Genomic DNA, 15,838 nt, shown 5'->3' with positions numbered 1-15,838 from the left:
CCTTCATAGGAACAAATCGAGAAGACAGCCACACCAAATCCCCAACACGAAGTCGGGGACCCACACCGCGGCGGCGGTTGGCAAAACGCTGAGCCTTCTCCTGTGACAATTTCAAGTTATCCACCACATGATTCCAGATAAGCTGCAACCTATCCACCACAGAATCCACCCCAGGGCAGTCAGAAGGCTCCACATGTCCCGAGGAAAAACGAGGATGGAAACCAGAGTTGCAGAGAAATGGAGAAACCAAAGTGGCGGAACTAGCCCGATTATTAAGGGCAAACTCAGCCAACGGCAAGAAGGTCACCCAATCATCCTGATCTGCCGAAACAAAACACCTCAAGTAAGCCTCCAGAGTCTGATTAGTTCGCTCAGTTTGTCCATTAGTCTGAGGATGAAAGGCAGACGAGAACGACAAATCAATGCCCATCCTAGCACAAAAGGATCGCCAGAACCTGGAAACAAACTGGGATCCTCTATCAGACACAATATTCTCAGGAATGCCGTGTAAACGAACCACATTCTGAAGGAACACAGGAACCAGATCGGAAGAGGAAGGCAGCTTAGGCAAAGGCACCAAATGGACCATTTTTGAAAAGCGATCACATACCACCCAGATGACAGACATACCCTGAGACACCGGGAGATCGGAAATGAAATCCATGGAAATATGTGTCCAAGGCCTCTTCGGGACAGGCAAGGGCAAGAGCAACCCGCTGGCACGAGAACAGCAAGGCTTAGCTCGAGCACAAGTCCCACAGGACTGCACAAATGACCGTACATCCCGTGACAAGGAAGGCCACCAAAATGACCTAGCCACCAGATCTCTGGTGCCAAAAATTCCCGGATGACCTGCCAACACCGAGGAATGAACCTCGGAAATGACTCTGCTGGTCCACTTATCAGGAACAAACAGTCTGTCAGGTGGACAAGAGTCAGGTCTACCAGCCTGAAATCTCTGCAACACACGTCGCAAATCAGGAGAAATGGCTGACAAGATAACTCCCTCTTTAAGAATACCAACAGGTTCTGTGACTCCAGGAGAGTCAGGCACAAAGCTCCTTGAGAGAGCATCAGCTTTCACATTCTTTGAACCTGGTAAATATGAGACCACAAAGTCAAAACGGGAGAAAAACAATGACCAGCGGGCCTGTCTAGGATTCAGGCGTTTAGCAGACTCGAGATACATCAAATTTTTGTGATCAGTCAAGACCACCACACGATGCTTAGCACCCTCGAGCCAATGACGCCACTCCTCAAATGCCCACTTCATGGCCAGTAATTCCCGATTGCCAACATCATAATTCCGCTCAGCAGGCGAAAACTTCCTAGAGAAGAAAGCACATGGTCTCATTACCGTGCAACCAGGGCCTCTCTGTGACAAAACGGCCCCTGCCCCAATCTCAGAAGCATCCACCTCGACCTGAAAGGGAAGTGAGACATCAGGCTGGCACAAAACAGGCGCTGAAGTAAACCGGTGCTTCAACTCCTGGAAAGCCTCCACGGCAGCAGGAGCCCAGTTAGCCACATCAGAGCCTTTCTTGGTCATATCCGTCAACGGTTTAACAACGCTAGAAAAATTAGCGATAAAACGACGGTAGAAGTTAGCAAAACCCAAGAACTTCTGAAGACTCTTAACTGACGAGGGTTGAGTCCAATCATGAATAGCTCGAACCTTGAATGGGTCCATCTCCACAGCAGAAGGGGAAAAAATGAACCCTAAAAAGGGAACCTTCTGTACACCAAAGAGACACTTTGAGCCTTTAAAATGTGCTCTGTAGGTGTTTTCCTGTCCTCCACTCACTGCCGACTTTTATTCCCCATTGACTTGCATAGGGGTTCGTGTTTCAGTCGGCCCCCGACTTTTCGCAATGATCGGCCGATTTCACCTGACCCGACTTTTGACAAAGTCGGGTTTCGCGAAACCCGACTCGATCCTGAAAAAGTAAAAGTCGCTCAACCCTAATATCGGCCGATACCCGATACTTGTGGTATCGGAATGCTCAACACTAGTTGTCAGTACACAAAATGGTAATGTGACAACGTCTCTTATCTATACAAGCTGCTCAGCCAAAAAATACAGAAATTTACAATAAAACGTAAGTCATTATTTAAAGGGCTTTATCCACTATGCAATTAATATTGGCATGTCATTAGGATAGGTCATTAGTTTTTGATTAGTACAGTGACCCACATTATCCTGTGAATAAAGGGCCTGCAACATTAGTTAAGTCAATGTAGTGTAACTTCATACACTTCAACCACTTCAATTGCTTCTCAAGATTGACGCAAGTTCCTGAAAGTAGACCTCTAATGATAATATTGTTATGGTCAGTGGTGTAACTTGAAACTTGTGGGTCACAATGTAAAATCTCCAACAAGGCCCCCATTTTTTACGCATCTTTAATAATATGTGGCATCTCTTGTGAGCCAAAGACATCTGTTGGACGTCTCTAGGTTTCATGATCCGGATGCGATTCCAGCCCCTACACCCGCTATAGTTATGTCCCTAGTTATAGCTCATCCTAGTGATATTCCATAACATTACATGATGACAATACTCCTTTAATGGGTTTGTAATCGAAACTAACAACATTATACAGGAGGTCCCCTCTGTAGACTAGAGTAGGTAAAAGCAGCTCCTGCAATCATGAGCTCACCTTATCCATGCTTTATATACTTACATGACTGCTGCCTAATACTACAGTAATACCTCCCCTTCGGTCACTAGACCTTCTCCACAAAGGGATTGTCCACTAAAAAATTAAAGCTAAAGCAACCTGCTATCCTAGAGGCTCTTTTGACTTTTCTTCGTTCCATTCTTATTGTCTGTATATAACAACTTTTTCTTTCTAATCTCCTTAGGTATTTAGGAAAACGAGAAAACACCAATATGGCGCTGATTATAGTGACAATGGTGTCTGGATATGTTCCCGATAGAGAAAGTGTGAATAAGGTGAGAAGCCTAATGGGGGATTCAGTTGGTTGTGAAGTAGTGAAATGAATATGTAATAATAATCTTTGTTCTAGCCTGTATAATAAAATATTGGTCCTTCATGCAGAAACTCATTCAATTAGATTCCAGCTTTATTTTTATTTTTTGGGGCAAGACTTGGCATAAAATAAGTGATCGGAATGATTGGAGAGGGCAACACAGTTGCATGTCAACAGCTCTTAAACACTTTAGATAGCTGTCGGTCTATAGGTAACTCTCCCAACCCGTCCATACACAGGGGGAAAGCTTGTCTCCTGAGTTCTCTGTAGGAGAGCCACCGCAAAAACGATGCTGAAATTTAGGAGAATGGATCCTTCTCTCCCCTAACATAAACTGCTGAGGGAGCGTTGGGAGGACTAAATTCACATTAGACTGTTGACTGAACCTCTTGATACTGGAGGGTTTGGCCTATTTGTTTTCAATGTGTATGAGGGCTTTAAGACTCCTTGGTACAAGAAAAACTTGAAGAATTCTGTGTTTATTACGTATAGTAATAGATTTGAAATTAGTCCTGTTATCAATTAATACTTCTGTAGATGGGAGCCAATATCTACCTGGTTGCAATGTCTTAGCTTGCACTATGGAAGACACAATCAAGATTCACAAAAATATTCTACTGTTGGTTGGTAAAAGGGATCTTAACCCCATGAATGACTTTCTTTAATAATTCTCACTAGAAGACGAGAAGTGTTGCCAAAATTATCAGTGTGAAAATAGCGCATGATAGAATGTCAGAGTTTGAGAAAATGAAGCATTTTAGAAAAAGAAAGCAGTTGTATGAGGTCAGGAAAAAAGGTCTATTTTTCTACATCTACAGGATATACCTAAAATTGCAGCAAAGTTTACAAATATATTTTACTAATCTTATATACTGTAACACATTTAAGGAAGAAAAGTAATACTGCTACCACATTTGAAGGATGAGAACATTTTATAAAAAAAAATCTAATTTTACTTATTGAAAAGTTAACTTAGGAAGCATTCTAACACTAAGCAAAAGTTCAGAATTTCTGGATAACTACTTTATGTACAAACTTATGTATTTGGGCACTTTGATGCAAAAATGCTATAAAATTGCTGTTATTTTACTTTAAAATGTTGCAAAACGTAATAATAATTCTGCATCACAAAATGTTAGACAAAGTTTTTAAAAAATTTTAATTGCTATTAGAGATGAGCAAATAGATTGGATGTGAATCGCATTTGTGTTGAATTTTGGCAAAAATTCACTGGATCCGGAGAATTCAAACAATTTATGTTTCGATTTGTGCGAATACATTAAATCCCAACCACTATTTTACAGAATGCAGAAGATTACAGCATCCATATATCTTGGGCAGATTTAACCTCGGGCTCACAGTGGGTGGGCTTCCCTATAATATCTTGTAGCTATTACATCACATGGTATGGCACAGTCAATTAGAAGAGACAATCATAGCCAGTATAAAAGCTGAGTCAAGAATGCACAGCAGCGGCCACTTTGGGGTCAATATGAATAGTGAGAAGACATGACAGCCCACAGTTTAGCAATACAATTAGGGAAAGAAGCCCCCAAACTCTGAATAATCTGTACAGATTGGGTTTAACAGAATAAAGCTTACCATTTATCAACCTGGAAGTAAGTTTACTACCTTTGTTGCCGTGCATATAGATTTTTTGCCTACATCGTGCAAACATTTTGCCAGTAGAAATGTTTAGTACATCTTTAAGTCGCCCATGCAGAGAACAGAGTTCAGCTAGTGAACGTTCAGACCTATCCTTTTTATGGAGCCTTTCCATCAGACCAATTTGATGTAGAAGAGAAGAGATTTCCTTGTCTCTCTCTCGTTTAATGTGGGCGCTCAATGCTATTAGTTCACCCCTAAGGACTGCTTTGTGAGTTTCCCAAATAATGGAGTTAAGTGCCATCTTTCAATATATTTTCTTTAAAAAATCTAGTGATAGAAACTTTTAATTGGGATACATGGTTCTTGTTGTCTAGAAGGGAGTAATTTAGTCTCCATATCGGAGCAGCTTGTGGAAGAGAGGTGATGTGTAATTTTAGAAAGATAGGTGCATGGTCTGATATTGTGATAGAATCTATTGACGTGTCGTCAATTAGCGATATAGATGAAGATTGCAGCAGTATGTAATCTAGCCTTTGGTAGAAATTATGTGTCGTTGAAAAAAAAGTAAAGTCTTTTGTAGTAGGATGCAGGAGTCTCCATGGGTCAATCAGATTTAATGAGGTTAGGTTATGTGAGATATTTTTCCTCTCCTTTAATGGTAAGGAGGACTTGCCATTTAATGTATCGAGATGTGGGTTTAATGTTAAATTAAGATCTCCCCCCAAAACCAATAGTCTCTCTTTAAACAAGGCCAGTGTGTCTAAGGTCGCAGATAACCAACGCGCTTGTCCCTTGTTAGGTGCATATAGGTTCCCAAATGTAATCATGGTATTGGCTAGAAGACCTTTCACGAAGATATATCTTCCTTCTACATCTGCTAGGGAGTCTTTTAGAGTGATAGGTAACCCTTTTTTAAATGCGATTCTAACTCCCTTCGTAGCTGAGGAAGAGCAGCTGTTGAACCATGTAGGATAGCGAGAAAATGAGGTGTTAGGGGCTCCGCCTTCCTTAAAATGTGTTTCTTTGAGAAAAAGAATCTGTGCACCACTTTTCTGAAGTAATATGAGTATTTGACTATGCTTTGCAGGAATGTTACATTGAATGAGGCCACGGTGACCGAGTCTCCCTGATTCCCTCCAGCCATTGGTATGGGGAACAGAAGGTTTTAACGCCAAAAGTGTACACCTGGGAAAGAATAACAAGTTAATTAACATGGAACTATATACATAAACATTCTTATCTTTGGCAGGGGGGGATTGAAAACCCTAACATTAAAGATGAGACATAATTGACCCAATCAGCAATCAAAGCAGATGAAACAGGATAAACAACCTGAGAAAAAAACAAGAAAAATATATAGAAACTCTCACAAGAATTTGAGCTCAACAAAAATTGTCCTCTTCCTCCTACACCCACAGGTTTATCAACATTGGTAAACATAACAAGAATTTATGGGATGACACTATAAATAAGAGGTCTCAAGAGCTCTGTTTAAATCTGAAGAACTGCAATAAATCCTCTACAACCAGTAGAACTCTATGAGTTCAGGTCCGACAAACCCAAAAAGAAGAAACCATAGAGTAACTCAAGTTAGCTGTCCTTTGAATGAGTTCTTCTTAACCTTTGGGAGGCAGATTTCCTCTTTGTGGACCACTCCTGTTGCTTGTCAAGTTTCGGAATGCCCAGCCCATTATTTAAAGGCATCCAGGAAGGGACTTGAATCGGATTGATTTGCAATAGCTCCCAAGAGTTTTCCAAATCCTCCGGGGTTCGAATGGTAATCTGGCGGCCATCTTTGGTGATTCCGATACCAAATGGAAAGAGCCATTTAAATCTTAGCCCCTTAGCCAGCAATAGTTCTGTCAGCGGTTTCAAGATTCTTCTCTTGGATAGAGTAGAGGGAGAGATGTCCTGAAAGATTTGAAAGTTCGTGTCTCCGTACATCAATGGAGATTTCTCTCTAGCTCCCGCCAAGATTAATGCTGTGTCAAGGTAACTAAGGAGGCCGCAGATTATTTCCCCAGGGGGTTCAGAGACTTTAGGTTTCGGTCTGAGTGCTCTGTGGACTCTTTCAATTATCATAGTATCCGCTCGGTCCTGACTCAAAGTGGTGGAAAAAATCTCTTTGCAGACTTTATTAAGAGTTTCTGGAGCAAAGGACTCTGGAATACCCCTAAGTCTTATATTTTTCCTCCTACTTCTGTTCTCTTGATCTTCTATGACCAGAGAGACCAAATTTATATATTGTTGGTGGGCCAATAGGTGTTCTCTCATCATGTTAGAGGATTCAGTTATGTCTGATTGGGTATTTCCCAGAGCTTTGACTCTGTGGCCGATATGTTTCACGTCAGACCTTAAACCCGCGACCTCATCAATCAGGGGCTTCATACTGGTGGCTAGCAGTTTTTTTCATTAAATTTCGTGAGATAGGAACCTGGTCGTCTGTTGTAGATTCACATTCTGATTCATCTTGGCTGATGTCTGAGTTTTCAGGCAGTGTAGGGGATTCTGTCATGATCCCAGTGCAGGGTTTCACCTGCACGCCAGGGGTTAATGTGTTGATCAGTGCAGGCTCTGACCGACACACCTGGGGCTTATTATTGACCTCTCTTTGGTTCGGGGTGAGCTTCTTATAGCCCTGGGAAGCTCCAATCTCTGTCAGTTATACTTTTGCTTTTGGCTGAGTGTGTTGACCTCTGTTTGCTTGTGCCTTGTGCCTATATTCTAGTTTGCTTGTATGGTTTTGACTCGGTTCTGTTCCCTGGTGTGATTTTGCCTTTTGATTCTGTACTGTGTATCTGCTTCTCTGGTTTTCTGACTCCTGCCTCTCCCTGACTATTCTTTATTTCATTGTTCCTTGTGTACTGCGTTGCCGCTCCCGTTTATTGACCTTGGCTTGTCTTGGATTGCATCTCCCTCTGCCTCATCCTTTCCCTGGTGTCCGGTGACTCCCTTTCCCTTCTCCTGTACCTTTGTTCCTGTAATATCCTGCATACTTCTGCTACAGGACACAAAGCCCCGCCCCCTGTTGTCACGTGACCACAGGTCCTTTCAGTACATTCACCACCTGGCGTTCTGCCCACTCTAGCTCTGCTGTAACGGTGTGTGCCCAGCTCTCAGGCACTTTGAGTACAGTAGTCACAGGCTATCTGAAGACTCTGGGTTCTCACTGTCAGGGCAGCAGAAACCGCTCAGGAGTGCCACCTGGCAGTTTCTCTTGATAGTTTGCCCTGATAGATCCGTTGTCCCGACCTTGTGATTTGTCTATAGACCGTCTAGCCTCTGATTTTTTCATTAGAAATGTATCCATTTCCCTGCATGAGGTAGACTTCAGGCTTACAGAGGGGTTTCTGGTTAGACTTTGTGCCCGTTCTTTACTGGAGCTAACCATTTTGTTATCAAAATACGGGCGTGCTGTGATCGCTGATTTGGTTCACAGATTTGGTTAGATAGGCATATTTATAGATTGGGCATTATTTATTTGGGATATTTAAGATGTTCAGCAGGTGGTGCTCTTTACTCAAAAATCAAAAGAGTAGCCACAAACTGATAGACAGAATACAGCAAGAAATAATATATGTATCAGTCTTGAATGCTGGCCCACAAGGCTCGTGCGTGGAGCTAGTTGTTAGTTCTTACTGTGGACCTGTAAATTCTATCCCCAGAAGACCAGCTTAATGATCTTTATGCCGAATAGGTCATTGTGTGTGACAGCTATTAAGTAGAGAAGGCCAGGGTCTGTGCTGCTTCCTCTCAGTAGCTGGGAGCAGATTTATCCCTCTGCTGACAGGCGAGGGTTAAAAATGGCGCTGGGATTGGTGGGAAAGCCGTTGTGCCTGTTCTATCCCCCGCAGTGCTTGGCAAACTAAGGGGTCTCCGCCAGGCCAGATGGGACACAGAGCGCTGAAGTGAATGTAGCCTTCCCCACACTTGTAAGTGATCTTCGTGCTTGTCTGGGCCTGCCTCACGTGCTCAGGGCGGGTGATAGCGACGGCCTCTCGCCACAGCAGCGAGGTGTGTTAGGGCTAGTGGAATGCACCAAGTAATAGAGAGATTGATACGAGGTGCGTTCGAAGCCCGGGGACCAACGTGCAGAGATACCTGCTGCAAAGTAACGGCAGATGGACACTGAGCTCACACGTGGGTTAAACTTCACCCCGTGTGAAATGTAAGCGATCTCTGTTGCCTCACAGAGTCGCGCTGTACACAGAAACTAATACCCAAACTAGGGTTGTGCTTGCTCTGGAACTCTTCTGTACTAACCGCACACATGAAGGAACCAGATGCTAAGCCAAGGCTAATTGCCCCCACTGATGCTAGCTGCCTGCCTGAGTGTGCAGCCCCAAAGCTAAACAGACTCACACCACATATTGTTGTGAATTCTGTTCTCGGACTCCCTCCTGTGGTCATGAGTGGTACTTCGGTGAGTTCTGTCCTTGGACTCCCTCTGGTGGCTTTGAGTGGAACTGCTGGTCCTTGAGGTTGCATTGCTCAGCTGCCCTCGTTTATTGCTAGGCTGGCTTCTCTATTTAACTCCACTCAGATCGTTACTTCATGCCAGCTGTCAATGTCTTAGTATTGGTTCAGATCTCTCTTGGACTTCTCAGATGACCTGTCTACTCCAGCAGAAGCTAAGTTCCTGCTAGTTTATTTGCTGTTATTGTTTCCTGAATATATTTCTTGTACTACTAATTCTAGTCCAGCTTGCTATCATGATATTTCCTTGCTAGCTGGAAGCTCTGGGGGTGCAGAGTTGCACCTCCACACCATGAGTCGGTGTGGAGGTCCTTTTGCATACTCTGCGTGGTTTTTGTAGTTTTTTTTGTGCTGACCGCACAGTTCTCTTTTCTATCCTCTGACTATTTAGTGAAGACTGGCCTCCTTTGCTAAAACCTGTTTCATTCCTGTGTTTGTGACTTTCCTCTTAACTCACAGTCAATATATGTGGGGGCTGCCTTTTCCTTTGGGGAATTTCTCTGAGGCAAGGTAAGGCTTCTATTTCTATCTTTAGGGGTAGTTAGCTCTTAGGCTGTGAAGAGGCGTCTAGGCAGAGTTAGGCAATATTGTAGATACAGGGTGCACTGCAGCCGTTTAAAAAGGGTGCTAGGCTAAGTCCAATAATAAATCGACACCAAGAAAAAAAGAGAAAAGAATGGACCAAATTAAGCCTGCACAACCATGTACCAAAAAATATCAAACCATGTTTATTGAACACCAAAAAAGAACATTAAAAGCATCTAAAATACAACTAAGTGTATAACACCCCAATATAATCTCCTAGATGCATAACAATAATATGCAGCAACCAACCATATAACACATGTGGTGATATTTATCACTGAATCCAAATATATAGTGTATAAATACATTACCACATAGATCACAAAATGTGTAGTAACCAGGTCACTGGAAGGTGTAGCCCATAAAGGGTTAAGAGAGACCTAGACAAATAAGGCAAAGTTTCCCACTGAAGGGTCTATATAGACCGCATATCACCGAATAGATACTTTGCTGGATCCGCATTCCTGGTAAGTATGGAACAGCAGGTCAGGGAATAAGGCCAGAGCTGCAAAGTTACAAAACCACATGCCGTGAATGGCCAGTCAGTGGTCAGGAGGGGTTGTAAAAAGCAGAGCCCCACGCGTATCGCCGCTACCGCGGCTTCGTCAGGGGAAGTGGGGTATCTGGTGTTCAACCAACCCATAAATAGAAGCCAAAATCTGTATTATAGCGTACCGGTGTGCTCCCACATGGAGCGGCAGAGAGGAGGCGGAGCGAGAATGTAGCCACATGTAGGAAGATGGAAAAGATACGGAGGCCTCCGTAGGACATAGTCGGCGCATGCGCAGACGCGGCTCAGTGTCTGAGCCGCACTGCGCATGCGTCAGGAGTATGAAGACGCTACGAAATGCATAAAGCGCAGGAATCAAAGAACTATATGGCTATATATTCATATGCGCAACCGAAGGGAACAATTTCTTTCCATTTTAGATGTGCAAGACAAACCAAAAAGTATATTCAATGTGGGTATATGCCAGTGTCATTATAAAAGATACCTCACAATCAGTAGTGGAGTATGTTTAAAGGTAGACTATGATGGATCATAATAAATTGATCCCGCACTAAAGATGAAGACCTAAAAAAGGGGGGGAGGGGGGGGGGGGAGGGAGAAGGTGCATGTTAATAGCAATCAATAATGACCGTATATCAATCAAGAGTAGAAATATATAAGTTGATGTTTCTTATATATATCCATAGAGGCAAATCTTCACCCGCCCAATAATCCTCCACTAATTGGCACAAAACAAACGATAAATGTCCTTTGTTGAATACTGCTTCATCACTTTAAATCCCCGAGATGGTATCAGCTGTATCCTGAGCCCAAAAAGCGAGGAAACTCAAGTCATGTATAGGGAAAGTCCAAGATGAAAAGTTCAATATTGGTCCTTCTTTAGTTCAAAACATCCGTCCCAAGCGATTCATGCTCCCATAAGATGATAAAACTGATGAAAGTGGTGGTAAAATCCATAGTAAACATCTATCCTAGACAGTCCGAGCTCCAATATGACCGAATAGCTGTAAAATCCCATAAGGCGGATACCAATGGACAACCACCCAAGAGATAACTAGGAAGAAAAGGGAACATCAATAAGGAGAGACGAACCATATCTTTAGAAGCCATAGGTCAATCAAACAGTATAAAAGACATCTGATGTTATGTCGACTGCCACTCCATGGAGATGGATCTACTAACCTAGGAACCCTGTAAATAGGAGTTCCTCATTCAAACCCACAGGGGCCACTGTTTGTAACTTAAAAATCCATTTGGACTCAATTTGGAGAAGTAGCCTACTTTTATTGCCCCCTCTCTCATTGGGGGTAAGTTTCTGCAGGCCCACCACTTGTAAATTGGCTGAGGAGCCACTGTGATTGGCCAAAAAATGTTCGGCCACTGGGGTTAGAGTCTTACCTTTCCTCTGATCTGAGGACGCCAAGTGTATTGTAGAAATGTGTTTTTGGGTGCGCCTCCTGAGCTCCTGAGTGGTTTGCCCAACGTATAACATCCTACAGGGACAAATAAGTGCGTATATCACATCCCTGGATCTACAATTGATATAAGACCTCAAGAGATGTTTAGTACACAGAATAGGGTGCATAAAGAGATCACGGGTAGGTGTCATGTGGGGACAGATATTGCAGTCTCCACATGGAAATGACCCTTTCAAGGTAATACCTCTATTGAGTTTAATCGTCGGTCTCTTAAAGTGACTCCGAGTCAAAATGTCCCTAAGGTTAGGTGCACGCCGTGCTGTGAGCAGGGGCCTATTGCTAGTGACCTCCGAAGTGTGTATGTCCGTTCGGAGAATCTGCCAGTGCCTAGACAAGATGTCACTGACCTGTTGCCAATTGTTGTTGAAATCAGTGATAAACCTGGTCTGACTCTCCTGACTTCGTCTCCTGGGGGATAAAAGAGACCCTTGATCTTGCCTCCTCGCCCTCTGATAGGCTGTGGATATTACACGCTTAGGATATCCCCTGTGGCGAAACCGATCCAAAAGCTCCCGAGCCTGGGTCAAAAAATCGGTGTCAAGGGTACAGTTTCGTCTGGTGCGTAAAAACTGTCCCGTAGGGACACCCACCTTTGTATGCCAGGGGTGGAAGCTAGAAAATTCCAGAAGTGAGTTCGTTGACGTAGGCTTTCTAAAGAGGTCAGTGGCCAAACGTTGTTCATGCGAAAATACCCTCAGATCCAGAAAGGTGGTGTCACTGGTAGAGATGGAAAATGTGAGAAAAATGTTAACAGAATTGGAATTCAGCTCGTTAAGGAACATAACGCATTCTTCTTTGGTGCCTTTCCAAATAATGAAGACATCGTCTATGTAGCGATACCAGGCGTGGACGTGGGCCGCGAATGAGGGGGAGGAGTATACAAATAACTCCTCCCACCAGCCTAAAAAGATATATATGTATGAAACTGTACCCTTGACACCGATTTTTTGACCCAGGCTCGGGAGCTTTCGGATCGGTTTCGCCACAGGGGATATCCTAAGCGTGTAATATCCACAGCCTATCAGAGGGCGAGGAGGCAAGATCAAGGGTCTCTTTTATCCCCCAGGAGACGAAGTCAGGAGAGTCAGACCAGGTTTATCACTGATTTCAACAACAATTGGCAACAGGTCAGTGACATCTTGTCTAGGCACTGGCAGATTCTCCGAACGGACATACACACTTCGGAGGTCACTAGCAATAGGCCCCTGCTCACAGCACGGCGTGCACCTAACCTTAGGGACATTTTGACTCGGAGTCACTTTAAGAGACCGACGATTAAACTCAATAGAGGTATTACCTTGAAAGGGTCATTTCCATGTGGAGACTGCAATATCTGTCCCCACATGACACCTACCCGTGATCTCTTTATGCACCCTATTCTGTGTACTAAACATCTCTTGAGGTCTTATATCAATTGTAGATCCAGGGATGTGATATACGCACTTATTTGTCCCTGTAGGATGTTATACGTTGGGCAAACCACTCAGGAGCTCAGGAGGCGCACCCAAAAACACATTTCTACAATACACTTGGCGTCCTCAGATCAGAGGAAAGGTAAGACTCTAACCCCAGTGGCCGAACATTTTTTGGCCAATCACAGTGGCTCCTCAGCCAATTTACAAGTGGTGGGCCTGCAGAAACTTACCCCCAATGAGAGAGGGGGCAATAAAAGTAGGCTACTTCTCCAAATTGAGTCCAAATGGATTTTTAAGTTACAAACAGTGGCCCCTGTGGGTTTGAATGAGGAACTCCTATTTACAGGGTTCCTAGGTTAGTAGATCCATCTCCATGGAGTGGCAGTCGACATAACATCAGATGTCTTTTATACTGTTTGATTGACCTATGGCTTCTAAAGATATGGTTCGTCTCTCCTTATTGATGTTCCCTTTTCTTCCTAGTTATCTCTTGGGTGGTTGTCCATTGGTATCCGCCTTATGGGATTTTACAGCTATTCGGTCATATTGGAGCTCGGACTGTCTAGGATAGATGTTTACTATGGATTTTACCACCACTTTCATCAGTTTTATCATCTTATGGGAGCATGAATCGCTTGGGACGGATGTTTTGAACTAAAGAAGGACCAATATTGAACTTTTCATCTTGGACTTTCCCTATACATGACTTGAGTTTCCTCGCTTTTTGGGCTCAGGATACAGCTGATACCATCTCGGGGATTTAAAGTGATGAAGCAGTATTCAACAAAGGACATTTATCGTTTGTTTTGTGCCAATTAGTGGAGGATTATTGGGCGGGTGAAGATTTGCCTCTATGGATATATATAAGAAACATCAACTTATATATTTCTACTCTTGATTGATATACGGTCATTATTGATTGCTATTAACATGCACCTTCTCCCTCCCCCCCCTCCCCCCCTTTTTTAGGTCTTCATCTTTAGTGCGGGATCAATTTATTATGATCCATCATAGTCTACCTTTAAACATACTCCACTACTGATTGTGAGGTATCTTTTATAATGACACTGGCATATACCCACATTGAATATACTTTTTGGTTTGTCTTGCACATCTAAAATGGAAAGAAATTGTTCCCTTCGGTTGCGCATATGAATATATAGCCATATAGTTCTTTGATTCCTGCGCTTTATGCATTTCGTAGCGTCTTCATACTCCTGACGCATGCGCAGTGCGGCTCAGACACTGAGCCGCGTCTGCGCATGCGCCGACTATGTCCTACGGAGGCCTCCGTATCTTTTCCATCTTCCTACATGTGGCTACATTCTCGCTCCGCCTCCTCTCTGCCGCTCCATGTGGGAGCACACCGGTACGCTATAATACAGATTTTGGCTTCTATTTATGGGTTGGTTGAACACCAGATACCCCACTTCCCCTGACGAAGCCGCGGTAGCGGCGATACGCGTGGGGCTCTGCTTTTTACAACCCCTCCTGACCACTGACTGGCCATTCACGGCATGTGGTTTTGTAACTTTTGCAGCTCTGGCCTTATTCCCTGACCTGCTGTTCCATACTTACCAGGAATGCGGATCCAGCAAAGTATCTATTCGGTGATATGCGGTCTATATAGACCCTTCAGTGGGAAACTTTGCCTTATTTGTCTAGGTCTCTCTTAACCCTTTATGGGCTACACCTTCCAGTGACCTGGTTACTACACATTTTGTGATCTATGTGGTAATGTATTTATACACTATATATTTGGATTCAGTGATAAATATCACTACATGTGTTATATGGTTGGTTGCTGCATATTATTGTTATGCATCTAGGAGATTATATTGGGGTGTTATACACTTAGTTGTATTTTAGATGCTTTTAATGTTCTTTTTTGGTGTTCAATAAACATGGTTTGATATTTTTTGGTACATGGTTGTGCAGGCTTAATTTGGTCCATTCTTTTCTCTTTTTTTCTTTAGGCAGAGTTAGGTACGCTCCACGGCTATTTCTAGTGTGTGTGATAGGAGTAGGGTTTGCGGTCAGCAGAGTTCCCACTTCCCCAGAGCTTGTCCTGATTTCTAGTTTAACCATCAGGTCATTCCGGGTGCACCTAACCACCAGGTCCATAACAACATATATAGAGTGGTAGAGTATCCACTGGCAACAGCCAAACACAAGTGATACTAGCGCATGGCCTTGCGGCCATGCGAACCTTTTATAGTTGTACCTCTCCAGGACCTTCCTAGTGGAGCAATAGGAGCTGCTACAAGACCTGAGCATGTGACCCCTGACCTCCAATGAGAGGTCTTCTCTTGGGCATGCTCAGAAGGAGAAAAGCAGGACTTAGTCCCAGGAGCACCTGCTCGCCGCCGAACATTACTGGTTATAATGGCTGAACCCGGAAGGGCAGCAGTAACCAAACGTGCAGTATCTGTCCGAGCCAGGCGCTGGGATCGACATCTCCGCTGAGCAGGTTCTGGAGCGGCCCCCAGACGCAGGGCAGCGGGGGACTCGGTACCGGGTCTCTCGGTTCTAGGAATGTCATGGTGGCCTGACCCGGTCCGTGGCCCTGCTAAGGGGCACCCAATAAAAGGTGTAGGTGATGGTGTTGGTTGCAGTAAATGATGAGGACACAGGGTTGCAGTCTCTTTACCTCTTTACTGAGGGCTTCGGGATCCGCAATCCAGAGCACTGCTAACAGGGCTAGCTGAGACCGGCCAGTCCGAAGGCACATCCAGAGTTCCCTTTGGAAATCAGTAGCCTTCCTACTAGCG

At 43.9% G+C, this 15,838-nt stretch overlaps 1 protein-coding gene across 1 annotated transcript in view; it reads left to right on the top strand.

The window, feature by feature from the left end:
• The window catches only part of LOC143769705 (alpha-2-macroglobulin-like protein 1), a 120,410-nt gene that overhangs the window by 58,137 nt on the left and 46,435 nt on the right, over positions 1 to 15,838 (top strand). Inside the window, exon 9 of the mRNA XM_077258491.1 lies at positions 2,866 to 2,956. Coding sequence (XP_077114606.1) covers positions 2,866 to 2,940 — 75 coding nt within the window. The 3' untranslated portion in view covers positions 2,941 to 2,956. The remainder of the gene's footprint in view (positions 1 to 2,865; positions 2,957 to 15,838) is intronic.

The sequence above is a fragment of the Ranitomeya variabilis genome, chromosome 4, assembly GCF_051348905.1.
Source record: "Ranitomeya variabilis isolate aRanVar5 chromosome 4, aRanVar5.hap1, whole genome shotgun sequence".
Taxonomy (NCBI): Eukaryota; Metazoa; Chordata; class Amphibia; order Anura; family Dendrobatidae; genus Ranitomeya; species Ranitomeya variabilis.
Note: the sequence above shows the minus strand (reverse complement) of the source record. Positions and strands in the feature narration are given on the sequence as shown.